Below are 19,596 nucleotides of genomic sequence, written 5' to 3' on the forward strand. Positions count from 1 at the left end.
CCACTCCCAGGCTTCTATTCTCCATTTCAAGGCAATTCCCTGAAATCACCTTATTAAAGAACTTGAGTCTATCAAAATGTATATCTAAGATGATGGTCCCTCTTCCCCAAATCTTCCACTTCTTATCTGAACTCAGTCTATGCTTTGATTTCAGATCCTTACCACAAGTCTTGAGTCCTCAGAATAATTAGCTAGAGTGGAAGTATATCTTAGACCTAATCCAATTCCCTCAATTTTCAGATGAAGATACTGCTCTTAGAGTAGTTAAATGACTTATTCAAAATCATAAAGCTAAGAAGGGGCTGAGTTGGGTCTTGACTTCAGGTCCCATCGCTACCAAGTTCAGCATTATTTCCATTGCCCTAAGTTGCCAGGGATCCCTACAGGATCCTGACATGCACTCATATACAATTATTAACCAGTCTCTACTGGAAGCCCAACCCAGTACTCTGACCCTCCCTTTACAAGGCCACTTGATTCCTCTACACTGACTCAAAACCCATTTCTCAGACAAGGTTCTCTTTTTCATTCCTTAGGACAGACATTTCCTCTTCCTGTTTTAAGCTTTGCACAGTATCCTCAACCTACCACATTACTACTTCTTGGGACCCTTATCAAGTTTTTTATTCCTTAAATATTTAGGGAACTTTTAGTCCATGTACCCCTTTAGTAGTCTGGCAAATCCTATAAACCCCTTCTCAGAATAATGTTTTAAAGACATAAGATAAAATACTTAGAATTGCAAAGAAAATTATTCATATTCAAATACATTTAGGAAAATAAAGGTTTTTCTTAATATTCCTGTAACCTTCCCTTAAGAATCCCTGATCTAGCAACCTTCTATTCCATGATAGAATCTAAATACCAGAAATGCTCTGGTTTCAAGGTATATTCACATCTTTTCTCTTCCTCTTTCTACTTCTCTCTGTTCTCTGCTCTCCACCCTCTGAAAGTGTGGAAGCCCTGGAATGCTGGGGGGGGGGGGGGGGGGCGGGGGTAATGGTAGTCAACCAACTAGCAATTATTAGACACTCTGTTCCTAGCACTTTACTAAGCCATGAAAATGAAACAACTCATTACTTTTGCTTTTTTCTTCCTTATACAATCTCTGAGATGGAAGGGACCTAGAAATATCCCTCACTCTGCCAGAGTAAAGCCATAGTTCTCTTTAGATCCCTCACCAGGTCAGTATATCTACAGCCAGGAAATTAGTCCAGAATCTCTCGCACAGGATCTTACACTCTCCTCCTGTACTGTTCTCCCTATGATAGTATCATATCCATGAGTCTTGTGTTCCAAATCACACTACAAGCTTTCTAAGGATAGAGCCCATCTTAAAATGGTACAGATCCAGTTTCATCCCAAAACCAACCATAAAGATTATCTAATCTGACCATCTTATTTCTAAAGTTTAATGATTTGTTTCCCTAATCATTTCCTGATACATATATATATGTATGTATATATATGTTAAATGCCTGCATATGTAAACACATACTTATATAAACATATACATATAGCTAGATAAGATAGTTACTTAGCCATCACATAGAAAACAATCAGTAAGGATCCTGCAGCACTTAACCTGGGCAATCTCAGCCCCCTTTCACTCCATATGGAACTGCCTCTGGACAGCAGGGCAGGGAACAATGACTCATGCTACCTTGGGACATCGGCCATATCTGAAATGATCCAGATACATTTGTGACAAAGAAGTAGTTATGCAAAACTAACCAATACTGAGACTTTATCTGATGGTGTATGTGACATTGTGAACCCCACATCTCCTACTTCTCTGCCACGGTGGTGGGATGGGGAGGCAGAATTCATCATCTGTTCTTTGGAATGGAAGTCTGGTCATTACAATTAACCAGAGCTCAGCTATCTTTCAGAGTTGTTTACATGACTAGAATCACTTTGGCTATTGGTTTTACTTTTTTTTTTCTAAGCTGCATCAGTTCCTATAGATCTTCACATGTTTCTCAGAACTGAGAGCAAGTCATTTCACTAAATCCCCAAGAAGAAGCAGACAGTCATGGGGAAATCAGCCCAGAGAATTACTCCCAAGGTGTTTTCTCACATTTGCGCAGCAGAGTGAATACTCTCTGAAATATACCCTCAACAATAGCTTTGGGCTGCACAGAATCATTCCCACTCTTCAAAATGATAGGCACATCTAGGTGAAAAAAAGAAGGATGGGGCAAGAGGCAAATTGTTGGCACATTTAGCAGCAATCTGCTGGGGTCACAGTTGGTTTCTGATTAGGGTTAGGAGTCAATCTGCAAAAAAGAAAAAAAATTAATCAGTCCCCTCAACTAAACTCAGGGTTAATTTATTATCAAAGTTAGTATGCTCAGGCTGTGGCAGGTGTTGTGATAAGTCTGTGACTTAAGTTAGGAAAACAGACTGTGGCTGGAAAATGGTGTTTGCCTCTTTAAAATTTGGCTTTTGAGCTCATAAGCATATTAATTTTTCGACCTGGAACTCCTTAAATCTCTAATCACTGAACATATCTGCTCAGATATGCTCTTCATATGTATTCAGTTACTGAGTCAGAGAGGGAAGGGAAAGGAAATAAGGAGAAAGGACTTGATAGCTGGGAGCTGCTCAATAGCCTTTTGTCTTCAGAAGGATAATAGTTATTTAAACTCTTGATAATGACATAATGTGGGAGGAAAAGTCTGTTGCAGGGCAGGAGTAAGGTGTAAAGCCCAAAGGGAGGGGAACATAAATCTATCACTGAGGTCCTAGAGGATGTAGTTCCTAAAATAATGTAACCACAGCCACCAAACCTATGTAAAAGACTATGCTTGAAATATAAATGTTTGTGTCTATGTAGATGTGTGTGTGTGCATATACAAGCAAGTTGGCTTTCCACAAGGGTAGATCTCTGTGTCTGTGGAAGCAGATCAGTGGTTCTCAAAGGATCTTCAAAGGTATATGAGTGGGCCTGGAGTTCTCTAGCTGAATCACATAAATTGAATGATTGTAAAGACCCCATCCAATTCTTTCACAGTGTACCATGATTCCTCCTTGCAAAGATTAATATTGGGCTGTGAGCAAAGAAAAATGGAAAACTACTGTGTATGTGTGCACTTATGCATATGTATGTTGAGTGTATATGCATTGTATATTTATTTATATGTTTGTATCTATGAGTGTGTGATTCTCCAGTGTCTGTGTAGCTCTGAGGTAAAAATGTCATTGTCATTGTCATGGTGAAATCCAAAATCTTAGCTTACAGTAGATTGTTTCCCCTGCCCAAATTTTCTGGATCTCCCTTTCTAATGCAATCAATGTTGACTTCCTTCAAGCCCCAGCTAAAGTCTTATCTTGCACTGAAGCCTTTCCCAACCCTTCTTAATTCTTATTTACTATTCATTAAACTATAAGCTCCTTGAGGGCAAGAATATCTTTTTGCCTCTTTTTGTACCCCCCCAACATTTAGAACTGTTTGACTCAAAGTAGGTGCTTAGTAAATGTTCATTGATTGATTAATTATGCCTTCCCTCTGAGGATTATTTTTAATTTATCAAATATATTACATTTAAATTTATTTACATTTACATAATTCATTTGCACATATATTTATATATACATGTTTGCACATTATCTCCTCTATTAACTTGTAAGCTCCTTGTAGGCAAGAATTGCCTTTTTTTTACCCTTTTTGGTAACTTCAACCCTTAATAGTTCCAGGCATATAATGCATATATAAATGCTTATTGACTGATTGATTGACCTGATGTCCAGTGCTAACCATTTCTCTCCTGTGTTTTTCTTTGCAGATGAACAGGCCCATCCAAGTGAAGCCTGCGGACAGCGAGAGCCGAGGAGGTAGTAGACATCTGTGTTGGCCCTTGTACCCAAAGGCTCAGTTATCTAGGTCTCCCCATGGGCAAGACTTTGACCCATCAGCACCACCATCACTGGTCCAGGTCCTGGTCCTTGAGCACCCTATACCTGGAACATCAGGGTGAAAAGCCTGAGCACTAGAACTCTGGGGTGGGCTGAAAATTGTGGAATTCCACCCACATTTGTGCCTCTCTACCTTATAGGCTAGTCTTGGCTTTGGCTATATATCTCCCTTGTATGGGACTAGAAGAGAGTCCCTAGAAGAGAGGAAAGTTCTGTCCTTTGACCTGGGAGGTTTGGGTGGGTTGGTGGTGGGAGGGAGATGAGGGATGATGATGAAAGTTTCAGAATGGGTGGTTGCTTTGGAGAAAGAGGGGAGAGAGGTTGGAGGGAAGAGACAAGAAGGGAAAGAATTTGGAAAGGGAAGGGCAGATTAGGGTTGTGGAAGACTAAGATTTGAGACAGGAAGTGGGAGAGGATTTGGGACTTACTGTGAATGAATAGTCATGCTACCCAACACTTGTGATTTCTGTGGGACTGTTTGTGACTTGGTCACCCCCATATTCCTACCCTTTTTTCTCCAACCTTGGGTCTCATTTCTTTGCCCACCTACCTCTTCATCCCTCCCCAGGGATGTCTAAAGGTAGCCTGGGCAATTGCTCCCTGATGAAAAACCTACTGTGATTATAATGCTAGGATCCCTGTCCTAGGCAAGAAAAATCTTTGGAAAGAGCTTTGGATTAAGAATCAAGAGCCCTGAGTTCAAGTCCTTGTTTTGCCACTAACCCTCAATAGGATCTAAGATAAATTATGTCACTTCTCTGGGCCTCAGTTTCTTCTTCTGTAAAATGAGGGATTTGGACTAGAGGACCTCAAAGGTTCATTCCAGCTCTGATGTTCTATGGTTTGGGGCAAGGGGGTGGGGTGTTTATGAGCTGTTGTGATTGAGGTGGTTAGTATTGGACTGGATTTCATTAGACAAAGGTATGAAACAAAAGATACTCTTCCTCCCCTCAAACATAATCTGATCATGTTTACCTAAAATGTGGAGGTAGGTTTGGTAAATGGTTTTCAGGGGAGATAGAAAAGGACTAGAAAAAAGGATTTAGGGCAGTAGAATTAAGTCAAGTATGAAATAGTTGAATGGATTAATAAAAGCAGAGGTATACAGAGTGAAGGCCCTATACACAAATAAGGGGAAAGGAGGTGGCCTTGTTCTCCAGACTACCACAATGGCTCTAAGTCTCTAATATTCCCACCCAGTGGTTAGGAGAATGAACTTTAGATTCAATCCTGGGCTATTCTTCTTTTCAAAAAGCCTGAATTCAGAGAATTTGTTCCCCCAGAAGGAAATCTAGCCTGAGAACAGAAATAGGTTTAGGAAGAGTTTAGAACCAAAAAAGGGAGCTAAGGTGCCAATGTAGAAAAATTTATAAGTGGAACAACAAAGATACTAAGACCATTCCTCAGGCCCCTCCAAGCCAGAAGTCAGGGCTATTATGATGATAATATTCTAATCTCCTGTCTAAAGGGGTATCCAATCTTTTAGCTCTTTCATATTAAATTCCATTGAGTCCATATTAAATTCTGTATGCAGTCCTTGGCAAGTTTTTGTTGGACAATACTACCCAGAAGAACTAAAAGGTTGGACACCCCTACTTTAGATCTTTGGTTTAAGTATCCTGTCCAGAGTCACAAACTAATAAATACCTGAGGCTAGATTTGAACTCGAGTCTTCCTGATTCAAGGAACTATCTCCTGAGCCACCTAATGATAAATGATAAGAAAAGTTCACCATCATTTGTGTCATCAGAAATAAAATATATGCTCTATATTATCCATAAACATATGGGTCATCAAATCAAATGAAATATTCAAAGCACTTTACAGACCTTAAAATGCTATGTACATATTTGTTGTTGTCATCACTATCTTTATCAGAAAGGACTTCCTGAAAGAGATGGACTTTGAACTAGATTTTGAGAATGTATAAGGTTTGGAATGAGCAGCATAGAAGGAAGGGAAGGACATTTCAGACCAGACAATACATTATCAAAAGCACAAAGGCAGAAAAGCACATGTTATATGTTAGGGAGAGTGAGCAAGTTGGCCTGGCTAGGAGGGAGGAAGCATCTGGAGGAACAATGAGAAATAATGTGGGGTGGAGGTACTGGGAGGGGTAGTAGGTTGATAGTCAGAAGGTAGATCCTAGAAGGCCAGACCAAGTTGTTGGTGTTTGACTTTATATAAAAGGTCCTATCTATGACCTACTCATTTGGAAAGACTATACATAATCTCTTTTATTAAACTGGGTTTCACCCTGCTCCAAACTAAATGCATTTTCCTTCCCTCCCCTTGGACACAAAAGTTTCTAACTTGCTAACCTCATCTCCTTTCTCCCATATATCTACTGCCTCTGACACTTGCCCCAAATCAGATTAATCAGCTCTTTTGTTCTTTACTGAGAGAAGCATACACACACACACACACACACACACACACACACACACACACACACACACGAAGAGGAGGAATAAAATCAAACATAAACCTTTATCTATTAATTGCTTATTCAATATTAAATAGAAATTAAATAGAAATATTGTTCTGAGTTATTACCACATGACTATTACCAAAAAAAAAGAAAGGCAAGTTGGTTTTAAAATAATATAATATATAGTTAAATATTTTAAGTGAAAGGAGAGGAAATTATGATTAAAAGAGAATAAACAAAATGGGACAATTGAATGGATAACCTGTGTGTTATTTGGGAAAAGGGTAAGAAAGAAATGAGGAGAAAGAAGAGGTTTGGGAAGGGAAAAATTAAAGAGAGAGAGAAGAGAGAAGGAAAATGGAGAAGGAAGAGTTAAGAAGAGAGAAGGGATAAAGGAGAAGAGAAGGTAGAAATAAAGGAGGAAGAATAGTAGAATTGGAAATAGGTTAAGGTGCAGAGGGAGCAAGGGAAAGAAGACAAAGGAAAAAGGAACACAATGAATACGTGTGACAAGAGCTGTGGACTTCATTCAGAAAACCTGAATTCAACAACTTTTCCTGCTACTTACTTGTTCTGTGACCTTGGGCAAATCATATCATCCCTCTGAGTTTAAGTTTCCCCATCTATAAAAATGAGGGGACTGGAATAAATAACCCTTTAGGTCCCTTCCAACTCTAATCTTTTGATCCTTCTTGTTTTGACTTTCCTATTTGGTAACAGTGGAGCCATGATTCAGAACTTAGCAACTGCATAACTTAAGAGCTACTACTACCCCAAGGTGGGATGGATAGTCCTCTAATCCACCTGTCTTCCTTGCTTCTTTGTTACATGTCTTCTTTTCCTCCCAATTAGTTTTCCTTAAGTCTGCCAAGGGGAATTGAGCCAGACCTTGGCATTTGACCTTGGATCCAATTTTTGAAGGTATAAGAACTGACCAGAGTAGAATGGACATTGCAGTAAGATTTGTCTCCAACATGATCTGCTTCTCTCTTACACACCACCTCTTCCTATAAGATAGGTTGGTGTCCAAAGGAAACCCATTCACATTGAATGATTAGAGGCTAAATGTGCTCATCTCTCCACCAGGTCAGAAGAGGGAAGAAATGCAATGATGGTTTGTTGTTGGGTTGCTATTTTTATGTATTTTCCATCTACTTAGTTTCTGGAAATGACTGCTAGCCAAGTGTTTATAAGTAAATATTCTATCTATAGCCAAGAGTATTAGGTCAGTCCATGACTAGGGTCCCCTCTGAGCTGCTTTTCAAGGTATCATCTGTAGAAAGAGATAGGAAGTCTTTATCTGGGATTATAAAACCATAGAATCATAGATCTCGAGATGAAAGAAGCCTCAGAAGTCATCTAGTCCAATCCTGTTATTTAATCAGAGGGACCTCAGGCTCAGGAAAGTAAAGTAACTGACATGCCCAAGAAAATAAAGCAATCAAAGGTAGATTTGAACTGAAGACATCTGACTCCAGAGTCTGTGCTCTGGTCAATGTAGCATGTTGCTAAGTATTTGGATTTTTCTCTATGTGAAGTTAACCAGACTGGATAGGCACCTAATTCAATTTGTTGACCTCCTCCTCTGCCCTACATTTTGACCTCTGTATTCATGGGCCCTATGAGATATGGAATGAAATTTTTTCCCATTTACTATTTTCATTGGTTTGAAAGGAAGGTAAGAACTTTTCACTGATGTAAATATGTGATACTTCAGAATGGTCATGTGGCCAAGGAACATTTCTAAGTGGGAATGTTTAATGAAGTCTTAGAAAAGTCAGTCCCCATCCCCACTTAGTGGGTCTCTTATATATCTTTTCCCAGAAGGCAGAGAGCAGTTGTGGACTATATCCTGGGACTGTTGCCTCCAAGAATAGATTCAGTCAGCTCTGGAGAGGTCCCTAGTGAAGAATAAATTGATTGGGCTTCATAGAGAATCAGCAGAATTTTTTTAATTAAAAAAAATGCATGTTCTTTCAAGGACAGCAAGATAACAATGGAGAGGCCACCCACTACCAAGGCTCCCATCACTCAGACTCCCTAGCCCAACTCCTGAGGTCAAGAAAGCCATATTACTTCTGCTAGTGGCAAAAAACACCTCCCATCCCCACCTCACCTTCATCCTTGTTCAACATAAATCCTTTCCAGATTTATGATGACTAAAAGTCATCAGTTATAACTAAAAGTTGGTTTATTCTTTCTCCTCCATACTCACAAAGCCCTCTCCTCTGCTGAGGAACAACCAGAATTAACCTCTTTCTACATGCCCTCCCCATAAAATCCAGAATAACAGTTCCTTCTCCTTCAGTGCCCTCAAGGTGCAGCAAAACACAACCCCAAAACACACACACACACACACACACACACACACACACACACACACAGTCCAAGAGCACTCAAAAACCCAACACCAACAACTTTATGGGCATACACTCCAATATACAAAAGCCTGAAACATAACCCAAAACATACATAGGGGAGATCTTAAAAAATTATGAAGTTGGAGGCCCTACACTCCTCCCCCTCTCTGTGTCTTCTTCCCCCCCACTTTACAAAGTCCTTCTTCCTCCCCACCTCCAAAGAGTAAGTAAGTAAGCTGAAATAGGATCATGTTTGAGCCAAAAAATAAAATTAAATAAAAATAATAAGAATAAAATAAAATAAAATAAAATTCTAATGGCAGAATTTCAGGCACTGATCAAAGTTAGGTTGGGAAACTTTTCCAGTACCAAGATGGATGCAATCTTAACAGAGCAATGTGGTAGAAAGAACCATTGATTTAGGCTTGAAGGACTTAGGTTTGAATCCCTGTAGTTCTACTTAATATCTGTGTGAGCCAGAGTATGTCATTTCACTTTCTTCAGACTCAGTTTCTTCATCTGTAAAAAGTGGGGGGTTGGAACAGATGATCTCTAAGGTCCTAATTTCTGTGATCCTAAGACCTTTCTTCCCCTAAATTGAAAGGCATTTATCCTTGAAGCCAGTCTAGATAACTTATCCAGTCCCAAAAACTCCAATTCAGTTTAAGTTCAATTTATTGATATCTTCTTCCAATACTCCAAATCCCTTGTTTACAAGTGAAAGAGAAAGGATAAATTCATACAAGAATATTAATTATTATGTGCAAGGCACTGTGTTAGGCACTTGGGGAGATACAAAGTTTAGGTAATACACGATATTAAATGATGAGTTCATTAGAGAGGTGCAGAGAAAGTACTGTTTGAAGTGTAAACCCAAAGCTATTCCTAATGAGGAGGCCTAGGGAAGAGACTCCCAAGAGCAAGCCTGGAAACACAGAGAGAACATTCCAGTCATAGGGAGTAGCTAAAGAAAAAAAAAGGGGGTGGATTTAGAGATTCCTGACCTCAGAGCTCTAATTCTCTACATCATCCTTCAAAGATCTTATCTCCTTCACCTAGCTAGGCATTAGCAGATTCCTTCAGTCAATCCTCTTGTGGTCTCATTTTCAAGTCTCTCACCACACCACTCCCTAGCCTCTAAATGTTTTTTCTTATCAGTACCCTTCCTAAAATGGAATTCCACAAATAAATACAATACTCCTCCTCTACTCTGCTTTGACTGGAGCAGAGAACAGAAAAATGATCACCTGTTGTTCCCAAGAGCAAGGTTGTTATGGGTTGTTTTTAAATGTCTACTATGATGACAGAAACTTTCATGGTTGCCATATCACACTACTGCTGGCTTACATTGTTGTATTTATATCAGTCATCATTCCCAACTTTTCCTACCTATTCATCTCTGTGTCTCTCTTCTATCTTCCTATGTTTCTCTGTTTCTGAAGACATGAAAATAACTAGGTGCATATGAACATATGCAGAGTAGAAGGAAGGTAATATGACATTAGCAGTTGGGAAAACCAAAAAAGGACTCCTGAAAAATGCAAAATTTGAACTGAGTCTTTAAGGAAGCCAGAGAAACTAGAAGGAGGAGGAGGTAAGAAGAAAGAACATTCCAGATATGGGAACTAGTCAGTGAAGAGGCATGGAGTATTGTACAGTGGAAGTGAAGAAATGAAGGTGACACCAAAGTTTCCTACCTGGGACTGGAAGGATGGTGATGGATTACTTCTTCAGTAACAGCAAAGTTGGAAACAGAAGAATGCTTGGAAGGAAAGATAATGAGATCTGTTTTGGATATGTTGCCTTTGAGATATGTATTGGGACATCCAATTGAAGATGTCCAAAAGGCAGTGGGTAATTAAGTACTGGAGCTCAGAGAGAGAGTCAAATATCTGGGAATCATCTACATAGAGATGCTAATTGAATCCTTTGGGACTTATGAGGTAATCAAACAAGATAATATAGAGGGAAAAGAGAAGTAGGCCTAGAGAAGAGCCTTGGGGAAAAACTACAGTTAGTAGGTGTGATGAAAATGAAGATCCTGTAAAAGAAGGTGAGAAGGAGATAGGGAGAAGATACAGGAGAGAGAGGTGTCACAAAACAACAACAACAAACAAAAGCAAAAGAAGATAAAGTATCCAGGAGGAAAGAAGTAGTCAAAAACTGCAAAGGATGAGACCTGAGAAAAGCTCATTTGGCAGTTAAGAGATCTTTGGTAATTTTGGAGAGAGCAGCTTTAGTTGAATGATGGGATCAGAAGTCAGACTATAGATCCAGAGACATTAGTGTGGATAATTAGAAATAGTACATCACCCTTAACCATCACCTTCACCCTCGGTCATCCCTTCAACCCCATCAAGCCACCTGGGCTGTGCACTATATGGAGAGAGAAGCATAGACTCTATACTTCCCTACTTCATCCACTGGTCTTGGACCACTGATAGGTGATCCAAGGATAGATGGATAGGTCTACATCACTGAAGATAAAGGGCTAAGAAATCACAAAAGCTAAGGAAGGGATGAATTATGAATACATTAGTATCTTTGAATATCAAATCCATGACTCTTTCTTTTGATGGTGGGTGGCCCAGGGAATTTTAAATTGTCATTTGGAGACAATCTAGGACTCTCTGGACAAGCCTCTTGAAGTAAATCTCTGCTTTAAGCCAAGTTGCTATCTTTAGCGTTCTCTACACATACCAGAATCATTCTAACCTTTTTAGTTTCACTTGTGCTGTTCACTGACCTTAAATGCAGACCCTTCCATATCTAAATCCCATTCATTCTTAAAGAATCAATTCAAATTCTACCCCTTCCAGTATGCTTTTCCAGGCTATTCCAATCTATACTAATCTCTCTCTGCTCTAAACTATTATAGTTTGAATCACAGACTCTCATGCCTGATTATATTCTATTTTGTATTATTTTACAATTGTTTCTTATATCTTATCTAGAGAAGTACATTTTAAACTAGCTATGGAGAATTATTTCCCCTCCTTATTGTTGTAGATTTGAGAGTACTTCTGTCTGGATGGAGTAGGTGCAATCACAAGGCGAATTGGCAATTCAGAAATGAAATTGTTCCTCCTGAACTAGGTAGAATAGCTTGAATATGGGCTATATGGGTCATATGTAGACAGAAGAATGTTTGATTCTGGGTAGAGAAGATTCATAATGAATATATTATTGCTGGTAGTAATATAGATGCTATGTTTAAAATGCTGGGGTAGGAAAGGTGTGAGACATTGAGAGGCAGCTAGATCTATTATTTTGATACAGGTGGGATGATTGAGGGTAGGGAGGTAGTCAATTGAAAAGGTGTGAAAGTTTGAGAGAAGACAAGTGAGAAACTCACCCAGAAACTATATACCCTAAATAGATTAACCTCCAGAAAATCTGTGAGAGAGGACTAGAAAATGTAGAAGATTTTAAAAGACTAGTACTTGCATTCAATCACATTTAGCATGTTTGGGGGCTGCTACTTACAATTTTGTGTGTGTGTGTGTGTGTGTGTGTGTGTGTGTGTGTACATAGTAAATACCCGTTAGGTCCTCCACAAACTCTAAAAAGATGACTTTGTATCTTGACTGACTGACTAAAAGGGTCTTGGGAAGATAACACTCTCCCTCCTCTGAAAAGAAAGAAGGGGAAAAAGTCAAAGTCTACAGGTATGCTTCTAAAAGAGAAATTCCATAGTCTTGTGGTGATGGTGGTATATTAACAGACTTAGTATATCAGGGATCATTTTACTGAGATGCCACAGAAACTGACTTTTGTTTCATTGTCCCCTACAGTACAGTGTGATGCCACCCTACTTTTCTAGTCCTACCTCCTTTTATTCTCATCCACATAGTCTATACATGAGCCAATTATTCTGTAGCACTCTCCCACCTACCTATTCCTCTATACCCCCCACCTTTGTTTTCCTTATCTCAGAATATTTGGTCACCCTGTTTCCTGTGACTGGAATATAGTCTTCTCTTTCATTGTTGAAATCTTCCCCATTCTTTTAAGACCAGTTCCAATATTGGGCTTAATACAGCCCCTTTCAAGAAGGCTGACATGACTCTCCTAGTCAGTTCCCCATAGACCTCACAGAGCACTTTGCAACTCAGTGGCATTTATCTTATGTTACCATTGAGTGTGTATTGATGTGTGAATTCTTCTTATTCCTCTACAAGAATCTAAGTTACATGAGGTCAGAGACCACATCAATTCTAAGCATTTTTCCTCTAGTGTCCATCATGGGGCATGACATTTGACTGAATGGCAACTAGGGTAACACCAGCACTGAGTAGGCACTCACAAAATATTAATTGATTAATTGCTTCCTCCAGACCACTGAAATGACCTAACTCAGCTCTCCCATCACTTCAATAACTTTTTCTGATTAGTTAAGTGTTTGTGCATGAGAGTGAATGGGAATAAATAGGCTTCCATGTGATGTCACATGTATCACACTTCTGAATATACCTGACTATGTCTGCCCTTCTCAGCTCCTACCTCTTGACTTGATTGTATTTCTTTGGTTGGAGTTGGGGAGATGAAGGTTGGTTGAGGGGAGGGAAGGAGAAAGGGGAGCAAGTGGTAGGGGAGGGGATTGAACAGACTGTAAGTCAATCAGTTTCAAATTAGGGGTCCCTGTGGCAGATGTTGGGTGAGTCATTTAGCCTAACTGAGTTCTTGAGACAGTTTGCTTCTTCCACCTCCGGTTCATTTAAAGGATCTTTGGAGGCGTATTTTCCCTTCTCACAATGTCTTTAACTGCAGTGCTGGCATTCCCGCTGGGCAGGCTAATGAGGTTGGACACAATGCCTGTGAACATCCCTTCTGAGGCCCTGTCCCGGAGGCGACATTCCCGCCCATAAAACCATTGTTTATTTAGTCCTCCTGGCCCCAGCACCATCTGTAGCCCCATCGGCTCCTGGTGCTTTTAAAGTCCTATTAAGTTTCCCCACTTCTCCTTCGAGCATTATTTTATTTCTAAACAGACACAGACAACTTCCTGTCAGCACTACTTCTGCAGGGAGGATGGAAGCCCATGGGTTGCCTCTGTGTGTGTGTGTGTGTGTGTGTGTGTGTGTGTGTGTGTCTCTGTTTTCATCCCTGCACAAGGGACTTTGGGGACATAGGGTTTGATGGTCCTGTATTCTTTTGTGTTCTTTAGATTTCTAAGGGCTTGGGCAGGAAATTGACATATACATACACTAATTTATTTTTTGTTAATTTGTTTTAGTATTTATATTCTGGCTTCCAGGCCTAGAGTCAGGAAGATTCATCTTCCTGAGTTCTGAGTTCAAATTTGATCTCAGATGCTTGATCTTTGTGGGATACTGGGCAAGTCAGTTAACCCTGTTTATCTCAGTCCCCTCATCTGTAAAATAATCTGGAGAAGTAAATGGCAAAATCTTTGCCAAGAAAACCCCAAATGGAGCTTGAAAGAGTCAGGAATGACTGAAACAACTGAACAACAAAACATTCTGGTTTCAGAAAAGGCATTTCACAGGATCTGAATATGGAAGTAAAACTATTTGCCATCTGATTACAGATGCAGTCTTCTTTCCTTGACATCATACCATTACCAGGGAGTGACACTAAGGGTACTATAGGTCCATAACAACCTCTAAAATGATCCCAACCAGGGGCAGCTAGGTGGCATAGTGGATAAAGCACCGGTCTTGGAGTCAGGAGTACCTGGGTTCAGATCTGACCTCAGACACTTAATAATTACCTAGCTGTGTGGCCTTGGGCAAGCCACTTAATCCCATCTGCCTTGCAAAAACCTACAAAAATAAAATAAAATAAAATAATCCCAACCTTTAGGGTGCCCAAAGGTATCATGGAGACCCAGAATTCGGATCCTTTGAACATCCCCAATTTAGCTGATGAGCATTTAAACCCCCAACCCCCCCCCCCCCAAAAAAAAACCCCTCAAGATACCTGGAGGCTGTACCAACTGAGAAAATGAACCCTTCCTCAGAGCAAAACAGCAAAACCTCTCTTGGGCTGCAAGTCCTTTCTCATCAAGACTTGCTCAGTGAAGAGACTCAAGGTTTTGTTATGAGCTCTCCAGAGTCCTGATCTAGTTATCTGGTCTCAGAAATTCAGAGCTTTAGAGCAAGAATGGTCTTTAGAGATCATCGAAACCAGCTTCAATTCTCAATCAATAGGTCTTTATTGAGTACACACTGTGGTCCTAGTTCATTGGCATTAGAGCCAAAAGAGACATACAGGACATATAGCACAACACTCTTATTTTACAGATAATAAAACTGAGTTTTAAGGTGAAAGATTACAGAAATAGTATGTGGACTCCAAATTACACAAATAGTATGTGGACCAATCCATGCTGCACTCAGCCTGTGTTAGCTACTATCAGGGATACAACAATATAATTCCTATCCTGAAGGATTTTTGTAAGGGAGACAAGACTGACACAGATAAGATTGTAATCACCAGAGATTCCTCAGCTCCAGGGAGCCAGAGATAGAAGATGCACCATTGGAAATTTAAAAACCACCAGATACGATGAGTGCATTCTCCATGTAAACTTCCTTCAGTGTATGCCTCATCCTTTGACATCTTGTGTATGAGGTTATAGAACTCATGCTGAATATAAGTTCAGGCTGTCCTGAATGATACAATCAACAGATATGTGTGTAATATATATATATATATAATACACACACACACACACACTGAACCAGAATCCCAAGCAGGATACTCATTCCACGTGTTAAACCATGAAAGCTTGTGTCATCACCTTTGCACTTAATTGTCACAGGATCCTATATTTTGAGAGTCTTGATCTGATTCTTGTCTGATCCAATGGATAGCAAACTCCAACTTCTTGTTCCTTCAAATCTCTGATTCTGAGACACTGTGTCTAAGGTGCCAACTTTCCTCAAATTCTCATCCCTAATAGACAATCACCTTTTCCCCTAATTCTGCATCTCCTCCAATTTTTTCCAAGGGCACTATAATTTTCCTAGTCATATAATTCAAGTCCATAACTTCATAGCCATTTCTCTTTCATCTTTCACAACCTCTCAGTTTCAAGTCTTGCAAATTCCAGTACCACAAAATTTTTGTACTGGTTGCTTCTTTCCAATTATAATATCCATCAATTTAGTTCAGTTCATCATAACCTCTTACCTGAACTATTCTAATGGTCCTTTAATTGGTCCCTGTGGATTGAGGTCTTTTCCTCATTCAATCTTTCTTATTGAGAACTACTAAAATATTCCTCCTAAAGCATAAGTTTGCCAGGCTTATACCTTGCTTAAAAATGTTCAGCAGTTTCCTTATTGATTTGGAGACAGATCCAAATTCCTCAGTTTGATCTTTAAGAGAAATGCCACACTTTGGCTTCAACTTACCTTTCCAGTATTACTTTACCTTAGTTACCTTTTACACACTGGACTATTTCCCCACAGCAGCATTCCAGAATATGTACATTTGAAAACATCAAGCCCCATTACTGGAATGAATTTCCTATTGATCTTCAGTTTTCAGAATCTTTATCTTCAGTCAATCAACACACATTTATTAAACACATTCCATGGTTCAGGCACTGTGCTAGGTGCTAAAGATACAGTACATAAAGCAACCCTCACTCTGAAGAGTGTACATTCTAGATTGTAGAATGGGGATGGGGGGTGGGAGAGGGGGAGAATAGAGTTGACATGAGGTTCCTTCTCCAATATTCCAATTACTAAAGTAGTTAATGCACTCTCCCTACTCAAGTTATCTTGTATTGATTTATCATTTGCTGTACTTGTACTGACAACATTTGCATCTGTACTTTTCCAGTAAAGTATCAGCTCCTTGAGGGTAGAAATTATTCCATTTTTCTTTCTGTCCCTACTACTTTTCACATATTAGTTGCTTAATAAATGTTTGCTGAATTTAGTCATAGGATTTATAGTTATAAATCTGACCTGATATGCCATCAATCCCAACCCATTCATTTTACAGATAAAGATAACTAACTAGATCTAGGGGTACATGAAGTCACAGGTATTAAATAACAGAACCAGGATTTGAACCCAGATCTTCTGACTGGTGCTTTCTACTATATCACATGCTAGTTTCATATAAGGGAATAAGTATTATATGGGACCTACTTTGTGCAAGGCACCAGGCTAAGAATCTTTGCAGACATTATTTCAGTCTATTCTCATATCAACCCTCTGAGGGTTGGTGCTATTATTATCCCCATACAATAGTTGAGGAAGCTGAAGCAAACAGAGGTTAAGTGACACAGCTAGTTAAGTTTCTTTAACTCATGTTACTGGGCTCAGCACTGGCTCTGGGCTCAGCACTGTATCCACTGAATCACCAGTTGCCTCTATAACAAAAGACTAGAAAGATACAGGGCAGACCTGTGATTTCATTTATATAAGGAATACCAAAGCAAATCATCACCTTATCTGTAACGGAGAGAGTCTTAGATAGTTCCCTAGAACAATTTACCCAAGGTCACACAGCTAGGTAGTTTGTGAGGAATGGGCCTTAAACCCTGGTCTTCCTGCCTTCAAGGCCAGCTCCATTGTACTCCATCGCAACCATAGATAATAACATTAAAAGAGCAAGAGGAAAACCTCAAGTGCTTTGAGAGGTTTTCTTATAGAAGATTTATAGAAAAAGAGAATATAAATAGAGAAGAATCCTACAGGATTTTCTAATTCATGAAAGGGTTCAATCTACATGTTGAAGAAATAACCACACTGATGTGATCACAGATTCACTAAAAGGATACGAAAACTGAGAATTTGTAAAGCTAACAAGGCAGTTAACTACATTATTTCACATGATTCTCACAACACTCCCCCCTTCACTCCCACCATGATACCTCTAGGTATCATCTGCATTTTTCAAATGAGGAAACTAACATAGTAGGTATTTGAATAAATGTTTGCTATGGAATATTTACTATAGAATTTCTGAAGAAGGAGAAATCATTATAGGGGGCAGCAGAAAAGAGAAAGGCTTCATTGAAGAGGCGGCACTTGAATTGGGCTTTAGCGATTGGATAGCATAAGAAGTGAGAAGACATTCTCTACAGAGAAACAGATCAATCTAAATTGAAGAGGCTAAAAACCACGAAAAGGAGGTAGAGCTTCAAGGCAAGGGTGGAAGACAATTCTATTGGGTAGTAGTAGGAAATGAACTGGATAAGTGTTTAGGAAAACATTGTGGGGGGCTTTAAATTTAGACTGAATTTCTTTGTGAATAATAATAATAATAATAATAAACAAATCTATACACTTTACAAAGTAGTTTACATACATACTCATTCAATCTTCACATCATTCTTGGGAAGTAGGGGCTATAATTTCATATTACAGTTGAGGAACCAGAAGCTGATAGATTAAGTGAGTTGTCCAGGGTTATCTATCCAGGAAGTACTTTGGGCAGGATTCAAACTCAGTCCTTTCAGACTCCAAGCCAGCACTTTTATTAACTTTTCTACCCAGCACGTTTTTGTGTGTCAGTGTCTGTGTTTATGTGAAAATAAACGTTTTCTTACATCCTAGCTCCCACCAAGCTCCTGTTGGAGTAAATCTTCCTGAAACTGGTTCTAGGGGTTCTATCTACCTCTTCCCCATAACCTATATTTCAGGTAATTGTTCCATAAGTCTGAGTACAATTCCTACTGTCCTTCAGGCAGATTTTCTGTTGATTGGTTGGATAGATGGCTACTAAGTGCTTCTCTCAGTCTATTCTTCTAAGAAGTGATTAACTTCAGTTACTAGACTCAGGTCCAGCACCTCCATTGTTTTCCTTTTAAAGAATAATACTCTCCCAAACATTTTCCCCAAATAGGTAACTTCTCTCTGAAGTAAAGAATGCTTAAAGGTTGGGTAAGATTTGGATAGGCAGAGAGAATGCAGGAAGAAATTCCAAATACAGTAATAACCTAAAAAGAAATAAAGAAGCTAAGACATACACACTGTCCTGGGAATAGCGAGGATATCAGCTTTTTCCAAATCTACCTCCCCCTATCCATATAGAATGTTAGTAGTTCTTCACCTAGCCTCTAGTATGATACCCAACTCTAGGGCAGAAGAAAGCATGAATTCAACTAAACTAGATATTCCCTTCCCACATCTGCCTTTTCAAAATGACCTTGCAACAATTTTGTAGGCCTCCTAGGTATCTGTAGTCCAAAGTTTGGGAGTCATTGTGCTAAATATTCTAGAGGGTCCCTCTCAACTCTAATATTCATTGTATAATATCCCTTCTACCTCTGATATTCTATATCCTAAGGAATACTGGATTTAGAGTCAGGAAAGTCTGAGTTTTGGAACCATAGATAAGTCACTTGACACTTCTGAGACTCAGTTTCCTTTTAAGGAACAATGGGGCTAAAGATAGTACCTTCTGTAGAGGGTTGTGGTCAATGCTGAATGAAATCATCTATGTAAAATTAGTTGTAAATTTTTTTAAAAAGTGTTATATAAATATCATTTATGATGATGATGACCACTACTATTATTATTCTCTCATGGAGTACCTGTTCTAGTTGAAGAGATAAGTCTCAACCATGAAACAATTAGAAAACAGTACCAGAATAATTAGAGATCAAGGCCAAGTTTTTTTTGGTTCAGATTATAAATGTGAAAAGAGATCAAAGAAGGGAGAAATCAGTATGAGCTCTGGTTAGTCAAGGAAAGCTTTGTGGAGGAGGTAGAAAGCTAATAGCCCATAAATAAATGCAAGGTAATCAACAAGAATTAGAAATCTTACCCAAGGTCAGAACTATGGTCCATATCCATATGGAATGACAGAGTTTATGGGTAAAGATTTAAGGGGAAGCAAAGTAAGGGAATGAGCAGGAAGGCTGATAGCACTAAATTCTTGCGGGGGGGGAATGGCTTTGTT

General features: G+C 39.3%; 1 protein-coding gene across 42 annotated transcripts in view; it reads left to right on the forward strand.

Moving 5' to 3' along the window:
- CELF4 (CUGBP Elav-like family member 4) overlaps window positions 1–19,596 on the forward strand; it is a 555,840-nt gene that overhangs the window by 415,360 nt on the left and 120,884 nt on the right. For 27 of the 42 annotated variants that reach the window (XM_074203826.1, XM_074203850.1, XM_074203865.1 and 24 more), the window contains exon 3: window positions 3,789–3,837. In XM_074203826.1, coding sequence (XP_074059927.1) covers window positions 3,789–3,837 — 49 coding nt within the window. Of the gene's footprint in view, window positions 1–3,788; window positions 3,853–19,596 lie in introns of all 42 variants that reach the window. The other 15 variants (XM_074203839.1, XM_074203856.1, XM_074203836.1 and 12 more) reach the window with 2 other exon arrangements.

This window comes from Macrotis lagotis, chromosome X (assembly GCF_037893015.1).
Source record: "Macrotis lagotis isolate mMagLag1 chromosome X, bilby.v1.9.chrom.fasta, whole genome shotgun sequence".
NCBI lineage: Eukaryota > Metazoa > Chordata > Mammalia > Peramelemorphia > Peramelidae > Macrotis > Macrotis lagotis.